The sequence below is a fragment of the Morus notabilis genome, unplaced genomic scaffold (genome assembly GCF_000414095.1).
Source record: "Morus notabilis unplaced genomic scaffold, ASM41409v2 Scaffold698, whole genome shotgun sequence".
In the NCBI taxonomy this organism is placed as follows: Eukaryota; Viridiplantae; Streptophyta; class Magnoliopsida; order Rosales; family Moraceae; genus Morus; species Morus notabilis.
In genome coordinates this window covers 328,393-340,378 of record NW_010358448.1, presented here as the reverse complement: position 1 = coordinate 340,378, position 11,986 = coordinate 328,393, and the positions used below count along the sequence as shown (strand labels likewise).

General features: G+C 32.3%; 1 protein-coding gene across 1 annotated transcript; it reads left to right on the top strand.

Annotated features, from left to right (window-relative positions):
- The first annotated feature begins 5,814 nt into the window (after window positions 1-5,814).
- On the top strand, window positions 5,815-11,118 carry LOC21403595 (mitogen-activated protein kinase kinase kinase 3). Its single transcript, XM_010092547.2, has 11 exons — window positions 5,815-6,555; window positions 7,362-7,670; window positions 7,883-7,970; window positions 8,139-8,201; window positions 8,404-8,564; window positions 8,650-8,725; window positions 9,177-9,236; window positions 9,376-9,483; window positions 9,588-9,824; window positions 10,335-10,384; window positions 10,467-11,118. Exons 1-11 carry the CDS (start codon window positions 6,119-6,121, stop codon window positions 10,726-10,728), a joined length of 1,851 nt encoding a protein of 616 aa, XP_010090849.1. The 5' UTR covers window positions 5,815-6,118; the 3' UTR covers window positions 10,729-11,118.
- The last annotated feature ends 868 nt before the right edge of the window (window positions 11,119-11,986 follow it).

The following is an 11,986-nucleotide window of genomic DNA, read 5'->3' as shown; positions in this document are numbered from 1 at the left end:
TATCATTGGAAATGAAAACACGCTTTGATTTTCATTTCTTATATGTTGTTTTCTTCGTTTTCTACTCTTTCTTTTTCGTCATTTTTCTTGCGATGAAGTTTCTACTCTTTTTTCCTTTCGGTAGGTTTTTTTTTTCACCGGTTGTTCTCTTCGTGGAAATGAAAAAATTTAGGGTTTCATAGTTTTTATGTTTTTGATGGAAATGAAAATTTGTTGGGTTTCGTAGTTCTGACGTTTTCGGTGGAAAAAATGTTCTCCGATTTTTTTCCTCTTTTGTTCTCTTAGTGGAAATAAAAGATTTTTACTTCTCTCCATTTTTCTTCTTCGTCTGGATTTTTCTTGTTCTTTTCCTGTTTTTTCCTCCTCTTTTTTTTTGGAGTTTTTTTTTGTTCTTCGTTCAAGATTGTTATTTTTATATTGTTTTTTTCGCCCCCTGTTTTTTCCCTTATTTTGTTCTACATTTTTTTCTTCTATCTTTATTTACATTTTTTCTGCACTCTTTTTTTCGTTTGTTTTTGTTTTTTTGGGGGTTTTTCTTTTTTCTTCACTAGGGATATCTATATTTTTCTCCTCTTTTTTTTCTTTTTCCCGGTTTTTTTTTCAGTTTTTCCTTTTCTTTCTTCCATTCATTTCAGCATGTAGGAATTTTATGTTAGAAGTATGAGGGAAAAAAATTTTCATTAGCTGAAAAAAAAAATTATCGGTGGTTTTTTTTTTTCTCCCGTTTTATTTCTCGGGAAAAACATTGATTTTTTTCAGAATTTTTTTAATGTGGTTACCGTAGCATTGTATTTTTTTTGGCCATGTGTTTTGATTCTGCTATATGTCTCTAATATATTTACTGTCTATTGGTATTTAGTTCAATCTTCATATGGTTTTCATGCTCTTTGACAGTTGTTTTTACGAAATGATTATAGCGGTTCTTTTTTTGGTTTAACTGTTGTTATCTATTGATGACCAAAAATTTGTTTTCTTCATGTATAAATAAAGACTTCTATTGTATTCTTATAATTTGTAATTTTGTTTCTCACTGTTTTCCTTCTCCAACTATTATATTATACTCTTTATAAACTACTTGATATAACACTTCTAATACTATCTTTGATGTTTTCTGGATACTAGATTCTCTTTGGCTTCGTCGGTTTTGGATATTGGGCTTACTCTCTTCGTTGTTCTGCTTTGATTTAGGTACTTTTCTCTTAATATATGCATGTATTTATGTTTTATTGTTTTCATTCTTTATTGTCGTGTTTAGTTTGAAATTGATTATCATTATTTATATTGATTTTTACCTTCTGGATATGAATATTTTACTTGGTTTGATTAATAGAAGTTTCTATTGTTCATTCGTTTTGATTATGTGAATATAATTAAAAATTAACTCTTTTCCCCCAGTTTTAAATATTGCGTCTTTTTTTTGGTCTTTGTTTTGGAGATTTTTTACTTATACTGCATCAACTCTGTCCACTTTCATTCTTCGTCTGAGGTACTCATTTCTTACTACTTCCATGTTACTTTTAATTACTTTAAAGACTATGTATTATATTTCTATGAGTTGTGATGTCTATATATTCAGTTGTTCGTATATCTGTTTATTATTTTATGTTGTTATGATTGTGTTTGTCTTGAGTTTGTTATATAATTTTTAACATACTGTTCAGTATTTAAATTGTATAAGTTATTGTTATTTGGGTAAAAATTTAGTTCCTATTTTGTTTGTTATTTTAATCTGTTAGGAGTCCGTTTTGTGTTGCACTGAATAGTTTTGCTAAATCACATTTCAATTACTTATGATGCATGATGTTAGCCATTCAAGGAAAATACCTCAACCAAATTTTCCACATGTGTTTGTTTGTTTATTTTTCCTTTCTATTATCCATGTAATCTGCTATTTTACATGAGTTTTTTCTGTTTTCTATACTTTCATAAGATTTTCCATTAACGTGGAGACTATTTTTATGGCATGTTTGCAGCTTCATTATAGACGTTGTATAAAGAATGTATGCTGCATCTATAAAACAATGAATGAAAAAAATTTATTTCCTTATAATTGAAAGAGAAGACATTATTTGAGTTTCTGTATGTGTGTCATAGTATATTTACACTATTAAAGATTTATTAACAGAGTTTGGCCGGCGTCTGAAGATGCAACATTGCTATTTCGATTTATCAGCAAATGAAAGTTTCAGATACAACAGTAGAGTAGTAAGAATGTGAAAATATGTATATTATGTGAATATTAATGTAAACTTATTGTAAATAATATTTTTTTCCGTCTGCTTTTGAAGCGTTTGTATGTTGTGTAATTATTAATGATACAAACTTTTATGGGATGTTTGGAACAATGGTTCGTTTCTAGTTTTGAATTATGACTCTTGATTCTTTATCGTGTTTTTCTCTCATAAAAAATTTAAATTTTAAAAATCAGACTCATAAATAACTCATGAGTTAAATTTTAAGCAGATATGTTATTTCCTTCAAATCTATATCGTTGAATAAAGAATAAAGTGACATTTCTGTACGATACACACTTTAATTGTGCTCTGTAACGACATAGATATTTTTAGTAAAATTTCACATGTCACACATATTTTAAATTTATTTGTAATGTATCACATTTTCTATAAACTTTTAAATATCTTTTCCATATATTTTTTTGCAAAATAATTAATAATTTAATCATTGTTGAATACATTTTCTCATTTAAATTATTATTAGTTAAATCATCAAATATCTGTGCAATTGCACGGATAATTCACTAATATATACTAAAAGACATACATGATTTACTGTACAAAGTACAGTGAGATACCGGTTTTACTCCTTAAATTTGAATTGTTGAGTTTAGTCTTTTTTTTTCTTTCTTCTCCCTTTTTTGCACGGGATTTTTGGGGTTTTTCTTACCCTATAGTTTGATTATACACTTTTATCTTCTATTTTTTATTTATTTATTTGTTCTCATATTTAATAATTTAAATCAATTACCAATAAAAATTAACATTTATTATTTTGAATATATATCATAACAATCTTTTATTATTTCAGTTCTGAATCAAAACAACAGACTCATCCAAAAAAGGCCCAAAAACTAGATAATATAACTACTTCTAAATACTTTGATTTACACTACATATAATTAACAATTTTCAACATCCTTAATTATTATTATTAATTTTTTAAAATTTATATTTTACAGTTAAGAGGAACAAAAGAAAAAAGGAAAACAAAAGCTATAATACATTGTAAACTTTTAACTAGAATATTATATAGATATATCTATATGTATATATGTATATATAAACTAATCCTATACTATAAAAATTCTCAACTTTTTATATAATATAACAATTTTTCCCATAACAACGTGCGCGGACTTTTGACTAGTATTATCCTATATATTTTCATTATTTTACAACATAAATATTTACTAATTTCTGTCAAATTTTTGTTTTCACAAAATCTTTTTGATATAAACAAAGCAGCCGCATGGATTTTTCAATAATAGAGACGATTAAAACTTTATCAAAATACTTAGGCCTGGTGTATTTCACCCATTTGAGTTCTTAGTTTTAAGTTTCTACAGTTAAAAATTCTCAAAAAATAACACATCTAATTTTTTTTACTACAGTTAAAAACTTTAAAAAAAATATCACATCTCAATTCGAATTGAAAATTTAAATCTGTAAAGCGAACGAGATATTAACAATTTATGTCTTGTTTTAGTGTTATAGCTAGCACAGAAAGGAATCATTCCTAAATCCATTTTTTTTTAATTTATTGTTATATAACTAGCTTACAAAAGAGCCATGTGTGCCCCATATGCAATAACCAAAAAAAAAAATGAAACTACTTAGGCCTCGTTCACTTCGTGGATTCGAGTTTTCAATTCGAGCTGAGATGTGACATTTTATGAGAGCTTTTCACTGTAGTAAAAAAAGTTAGATGTGACATTTTCTGAAAGTTTTTTACTGTAGAAACCTAAAGCTGAAAACTCGAATCGGTGAAATGAACGATGCCTTACTCAACAAGTTTCGTTAAGAAAATTTTGACAAATTTCAATGAATGCTTGGCAGTTTGCAATATATATTAAAGAAAAGAGCACAAAAGGTAATATGTAAAAAATTATTATCATATGAAAAGGATAAAGTGCCATAAAATAGTATAATTGAGAGGCAGTAAAATGCAATTTTTATCGTATAACAAGAGCTATTCCTTTTCATTACGGTAAGAACTGATGCTAAACTGTTGAAGCAATTCGGCAATAATTTTCATGTTAAAAATGTAGGGCGCAACAGTTTTACTGTTCTCGTTTGTTAATTAAATTATGACAAAATTAATCTAACAACTCAAATAATAATACCTATCGACAATGAAAAAAATAATTTTTACTATAAAACAACAACTATCGGGAGTTAAAAAATATACCACAAAAGTTCTCCAACAAATATTGTTTTCTCACTCGAATAATAATAACAACAATAATCTATATACAATATATAGAAATACGAATAGCGTTTACGTGTTTCTCGGATTTTGAACGGTGACGTTTTGGTTAAAATCCCCCCCTTTTTTTTTTTTTTTTTTTTTTCAAGTCCTTCCTTCCTTCCTTCTTGTTTTTTTTTTTAATTATTTTTTACGCTAAAATTTGTTTATTTTGGTACTTTTTTTTACTCTTTTTTTTTAATTTTTCTTTGAAATTTTATTTCTTTTCCGTTTTTATTCTTTTTATCATAAAATTTATTTATTTGTTCATTTTAATCTTTTTTTGATCCCTTTTTATTTTGTTTGAAACTTTATTTCTTTTTCGTTTTGATTTCTTTTATCTTAAAACTTATTTATTTTTTATTTTATTCTTTTTTTATTTTTGTTCTAAAATTTTAATTTTTTCGTTTGGATTCTTTTTGTCTTAAATTTAATTTATTTCTTCATTTTAATAATTCTTTAACTTTTTTTTAAAATTTTTGTCCTGAGATTTTTTTTGATTTAGATTCCTTTTGCTTTAAACTTTTTTATTTCATCATTTGGGTCATCTTTTGACCTTTTTTTATACTTTTTCCTAAAATTTTACTTTTTTTCATTTTTTATTTCTTTTATCCTAAAGCTTATTTATTTTTTTATTTTGATAACTTTTACCTGGAGACTATAGTTTTTTTATTTTGGTATCTTTTATCTTAAAATTTATTTATTTATTTATTTTGATCATGTTCACTTTGCGGATTTAAGTTTTTAATTTGAGTTGAGATGTGATATTTTCTGAGAGCTTTTAACTATAGTAAAAAAATTAAATGTGACATTTTCTAAGTGTTTTTAACTGTAAAAACTTAAAATTGAAAAGTCAAATAAGTGAAATGAACAAGACTCTTTTTTTATTCTTTTTTTGCCTTCAAAACTTAAATTTTTTTAACTTTTTTCTTTGTTGAGATTTTGTATTTAAATTTTATATACTTTTAATAATAACAAAATAATTAAAACTTAATGCTCGGATTACTCATGAAATTGAACTAGTAACAATCAAAAGAATGAATCAAGCTGGTTGTTCTACTACTACTACTGCAAAAAAAAAAAAAAAAAAACAACATGCAAGTTCAGAAAGAGTACGAAACAAACAAATTTAAAACGTAAGACACACACACACACAACACATTCTCTCTCTAAAGTCTGAAGTGAAGAAGTGGAATGGATGAGTTTCTCTCTCTAGGAAGCCGCCACGTCATTTCTCTCCCGCTTTATCCAACCACCGCCTGCCGTCCCCAAACAAACGAACCCCTCAAACAATACTCTCTCTCTCTCTCTCTCTCTCCCTCTCCCTCTCCCTCTCCCTCTCTAGTTGAGCTGTTCCACACTGTATCCGCTGGGCCCCACTCTCTCTTTCTCTCTCTAAAAGTCTCTCTTTACATTTCTGATTTCTGATTTCTTCTTCCAATTTGCTTCTTTCTATATGAAATCTATAAATAACGCCCAACTTTCTCTCTCCTCTCTCAAGTCTCAACTCAAAGTCTCCTCTCCTCCATACACGCTCAGACTCCTCTCATCTCTTCCTTCTCTGATATAAAATCAATTCATCTATATCTACATATATAAATTAAAATTTTTTTTTGAAAATAAAGAAGGAAAAAAAATGCCTGCTTGGTGGGGGAGAAAGTCGAGCAAGCACAAGGAGGAAAATCAAGTACAGCCAAATTCACCGTCGAACAATCACCATCACGGATTCTTTAATTCTCCGGCGAGGACCGCCGACAAGAGGAAAGGTAAGGAGAAGACCAAGAGCTTCGACGGGGTTTTGACTCGCGGTTCGCCTAGGCGGAGCAGGGAATTCTCCGCCGGCGGCGGCGGAGGTGGAGGAGGAGGACCGTCGTCGGCCTTCTCTGGATTCGATTCCGACGGGTGTCGGGGCCTACCGCTGCCAAGGCCGTCGGTGTCGTCGACACCGGGGTTGGGAAACGATCATGGCGTCGGATTGGGATCTGGCTCGGCGTCGGTGTCCAGCGTCAGCTCCTCGGGGTCGTCCGAGGATCACGCGAATGTTCATGAGAATGGCCAATTCGGTGCTTTCAGGTTCGAATTTGAACTTTCGATTGGGTTCTCATTTCCGATATCCAAAAATTAGGTTTTCGGAACAAAACAATTTGATTGATTTTTTGATTTCTGGTATGGGCGATTCTGAAATTTGTCTGCAATTTTGGGGATTTTGTTTCTTAATTGAGAATATAAAATAAAGTAAAAATCTTTCATTCTCTCTCTCTAGGCTCTGCTGTCAGAATTGGCCGGCTTTGTCTGTGGGGAGGATTTCTTCATTTTAGGTCCAAAATCCCACACGTGGGTCTGCCTGCCATACCTTCTGTTCTGTTTTCTCATCTTTCTCTCTCTTGTTTTTTTTTTTAATTTATTTTTTAAAACTTTATTACTTGAAGTTTTTCCCATATCCGTCTGTCTGTGTTTCCATGTAGATATATATGTTATCTTTCCGGATTTGGTGATGGTTACGAGGATAATTTAGTTAATCAAATTCAATTAGAGAACTATTAGTTAATGGGTTGAAGAATAATTATTAATGAACACTTCAAAATCTTCTCAACTTTCTTAAGACGGATGATTTGAATTAGTTCTTCTAATAACTAACATGTCTTTCCTTCATTAGTGAAATTTAAGATATTGTCTTTTCAATGTATGTGGGAACTTGGGATAATTTGCTGATAAGAGTAATTTACAGTTACACGACAACTAATTTGATCTATTTTTGGAGTCTGTCCGCAGTCTTAAATATAGGAGATTAATAGATAAAAAGGGATCAAATATATATTTTAATGTATGGTTCTTCAAATGCTTATCTCTGTGTGATCAATGTTATATTTTGATACCAGAGGGCATGCTGATGCCAAGTTTAAGACAAGGCCAAGAAGCCCAGGTCCAGGGTCTACCAGCCCCACATCACCTCTCCATCCAATGTTGTCTGGCATGAGTATGGAGTCTCCAACAGGAAGGCAAGAAGATGCAAAAAGTCAATGTCACCGTCTCCCGCTTCCACCGGGTTCGCCTACAAGCCCTTCTGCCTTGCCCAGCATTAGAACTAGTGGAGTCCCTGAAGTTACAACTTACACACTCTCAAAATGGAAGAAGGGAAGGCTTTTAGGAAGGGGAAGTTTTGGTCATGTTTATACTGGATTTAACAGGTAAGTGTTGGTCTAATAAATTTGCAGTCACTAGAATTCAATAAAAAAAAATCTAATGCTAGAAGGACATTAGATAGGTATCTGTTTTCACAACGAGATGAAAAGAAATGCAGGGTCTTCGTGTTGCCTTGTATCTTATTTTATTTTATTTTATTTCAAATTTTTACTTTCTAAATGTTGTATTCTAAATGTTGTATTCTTAACTTCATCAGTGAAGGTGGACAAATGTGTGCAATAAAAGAAGTCAGGCTTGTTTCCGATGATCATACATCTAAAGAAAGTTTAAAACAATTGAACCAGGTATTTCTTTTGTCTAGTTAGTACTTAGTTGCCTCTGGTTATATCATGCGTTATGCTTTCCTCATATCCTGTTTGGTTTTTATTGTCCTTTTACCTGTTGACTTGCCATTCACCATCTGGTAATCTGGCCATCAATGGATTTCTTATTCACTTTACCATTTTCAACAGGAAATAAATTTGCTTAGCCAGCTCTCACATCCAAACATAGTGCGATACTATGGAAGTGAATTGGTATGAGTTTATATATTTCTTTGAAATCCAATGACTATCTATCCACATGCAAATGATGTGTTTTTTGTGCACCGAATTGTAAATGCTCAAATCCCTATGAGAGAGAGCGAGAGTGAGAAAAGGATCCTTTCACGTTAGCATATGGTATTAATCTTAAAGTCGGCCCATGTTTGGTAACTCTTTTAACTCGTCATGTTCTCAGATTGATGATACACTCTCGGTTTATTTGGAATATGTGTCTGGTGGCTCAATCCACAAATTACTTCAAGAATATGGCTCCTTTAAGGAACCTGTCATACAAAACTACACCAGGCAAATTGTTTCTGGGCTTGCTTACTTACATGGGAGAAACACGGTACATAGGTGGGTTGTAAACATGTGGTTATTGCTTCAAAATGTTGTCAAGTCAGTGAGAATAGTTTTGCTAACGTGTTTATGTCAATGGCAGGGACATCAAAGGGGCAAACATTTTAGTGGAAACTACTGGTGAAATCAAGTTGGCAGACTTCGGCATGGCTAAACATGTATAATTCATTTCAGATTCTGCTCAATGAGACTATTTTTCAGAATAGTGAAGGAAATAATATCAACTTATTGTTTGTAAAATCTTGTTGATCTCTTGCAAACAAAAATTCCACTATTAGGAGGACGAATGCAGTAAGTCATGTATATTGTGCTTCCTTGTTTCCAAAAAGACGGGAAAGGAAAAATGTTTTTCTATGAGATACTAGATAGTACGGTAGAAAAATATTTTGAGTGGAAAACTATTGGCAATTGGCAAGAGTCTTTGTCCTATTTTTATTGTCTGTATTCACTGGAACAAACTTGAGCTCATGGGTGTGTTGTGCAAATGTAAAGAGCATTTTGGATTAAATATTTCACTGATAAAATCAGAATTAGTATATGGTTTCTTTCCCCTGGTACTGAAAGTTAATTAAAGTGCAGGGAGTCTAATGCTTTTGTGTTGTGGATCAGATTACAAATTGCTCGTCGATGCTCTCTTTCAAGGGAAGTCCGTACTGGATGGCCCCTGAGGTACTTCTCCAATTCAACGTCTCAGAAAAAACCAAAGACAAGAATGTTGCCCTACCTCTTCATCCTTGTTCTTTTTCCCTACTTTTTCTTTCTGTTGATGCAAGTATGCTAAGGTTGTTTCCTTCTCTTTATGTTTTAGGTTGTGATGAATACAAATGGCTACAGTCTTGCAGTGGATATATGGAGCTTAGGGTGTACTGTTCTTGAAATGGCAACATCAAAACCTCCTTGGAGCCAATATGAAGGGGTGCGATATAATGTTCACAACACGTTTCTATAAAACTAGTGTGTTATCACCAGTTATTATTTTCTCATAGGACCAACTTTCTTCCATTGTCTTTGATTTAATAGGTGGCTGCAATATTTAAAATTGGCAACAGCAAAGATATGCCAGAAATCCCTGATCATCTTTCAAATGATGCAAAGAGTTTCGTGAGACAATGCTTGCAACGAGACCCGTCTGCACGTCCAACAGCCTCCCAGCTACTAGAACATCCTTTTATTCGAGAGCAAACAATCACAAGAACAGCTAATACCACCATAATGAAGGATGCTTTTCCCTTTGCCTTTGATGGTAGCAGGACACCGGTAAAGCCTTCAAGAAACTTCTATCTTAACTGGTGGATATTTTATATTATTTTGCGTAAATGTCTCCTATGTGATGGAGGAATGATGATGAAATCTAGTCTGTATATGTGTGAATAAAATTTCTTCTTGAGAAACTAAGTAAAATTTACAAGACATGATGGAAGGGTTTCGAAAAGTCGGGTTTTGAGTAAAGCAGTGAGCTAGTGAAAGGTTATTATACATTTATAAGAATCTGGTTAGTGGGATTGAGATCCATTTACCCTGCATCTTCTTGAAATATTTTGTCATGCGTGGAATTAGAGTGTAGGCATCCACATAGTTGCATATTGAGCAAGTTGATCTGCTAATTGGATTTTTTTGACACTGTAATGCTCCACTTGTTTTTGTTTAATCGGCATAGCCCTGTAAAACACCAACTTTTGTGATGTCAAAGTATGGTCTCTTTTACTTGCAGGTATTAAAACTGTTTGCAACTTAATTCTTACGGTTCCTTTTTTTTTTTCCAAGCAGCCAGTTCTCGAGTCTGTGGTCGCACCTTCTAGTGGCACAAGGAGCCCCAGGTAATAAGCCTTTCCTGTACCATTCTTGTTCATGTTTGTGCTTCTACTATGATAATGTGACATCCGTACCATGTGCGTGCAGAGACAACGCAAGAACAATAGCATCCTTGCCCGTATCGCCTTGTTCTAGTCCATTACGGCAATATGGAGCCACACACCGGAACTTCTTTCTTTCTCCGCCTCACCCAACCTTTGCTATGATGGGGCAAAATGGTTACAATATGAATGCTTACTCTTCCTATCCACTACGATCAAATGTGTTATACACTCTCGATCCGTTACGCGAAGTACCTCTGCTTAAAGCCCAAACACCTGGTGGATCCCCAAGGACAAGACCCATTTGAGTTCGTATATGTCCCCACAAACCGGGGGTTTTCGCCGCCCGGAAAGCCTCAATGAACTGGAACCACTTGTCCAGAAGTTGATTTTGATCTTGGAAGCTATATCTTAGCTTACCCCTTTTGTAGGAATGAGTGTTTGGGAATGTTGAAAGGGGACATAAGGGTCACTCACAACCCTAAAATATGGCTCTGAGAGAGAGAGAGGGTGGATTTTCTTGATCATGTAACAGCAGTAGCTTCTTGATCTTGATTATTGTAAATGGAAGGTGATAAATGTCTGAAACAACTATGTTGTACATCACTTAAATGGCAAAAGGTCATTTCTTATACCAAACCAGTTTATTGTAAAGATGACATTTTCTACTTTGATTTCAATTAGTTATTTTCCTCCAACTGATTTTCTTTTTTTTCTTCTTTCCTTTTCGGGGTCGAAACGAACCAACTTTGAAGAAAATAGAACTTTCATGGTTCTTTAAATATATATATATATATATATATATTAGTGGTAGATATTGTTCTTTAACCGTACGATATACGAGTATCCAAATTAAAATTAGTGGTAGATATTGTTCTTTAACCGTGCGATATATAATTTTTACATTTATAAATTAAACTCTTGAAAAATTTAATTTCAACTTTTACATTTATAAGTTAAACTGTTGAAAATTTTAATTTCAACAGTTAATACAACGGTAAGAGTCAGTTGTCCCACACCTGTGAAAGCCTAGTTCATCCACGTTTCAACATCCAAGCACAAGAAAATGCACTCAATAGAAGTCAATCCAAGCACGGGAAAATGCACTTAACAGAGCCAATTTGGTGCATTATATAGTTTGAGGGTTCAAACCATTCAATTTCTTTTGTAAAAAACTTAAATTTAAAAAGTTTTTTCACAGTATTTTTTCTTATAAAATTTAAATTATAAGCCAAACAACATGATTTAAACTCTTAAACCAAACAAGCACGTGTAGATGGGCAGTGAATGTGATCTACTGACAGACAAGACAAGCTTTCAAGTAAAATAAACAACTGGTTGTGAAAGCAACATAATATCTCTCAACATTAATTAGTTGAAAATGAACGAGATCTCTTTCAACAAAAACAGAATTAGACCCTTATCTATATGCCTCTTAAAATGATGACAGCCATTGCTTTTAATAATTTCAATGAGGTCTCTTTTAACCAAAACGGATTTGATCTTTATCTACATGCCCCTCAAAATGACGACAGTAATTGCTTTTGCTCTTCATCTCTCAACATT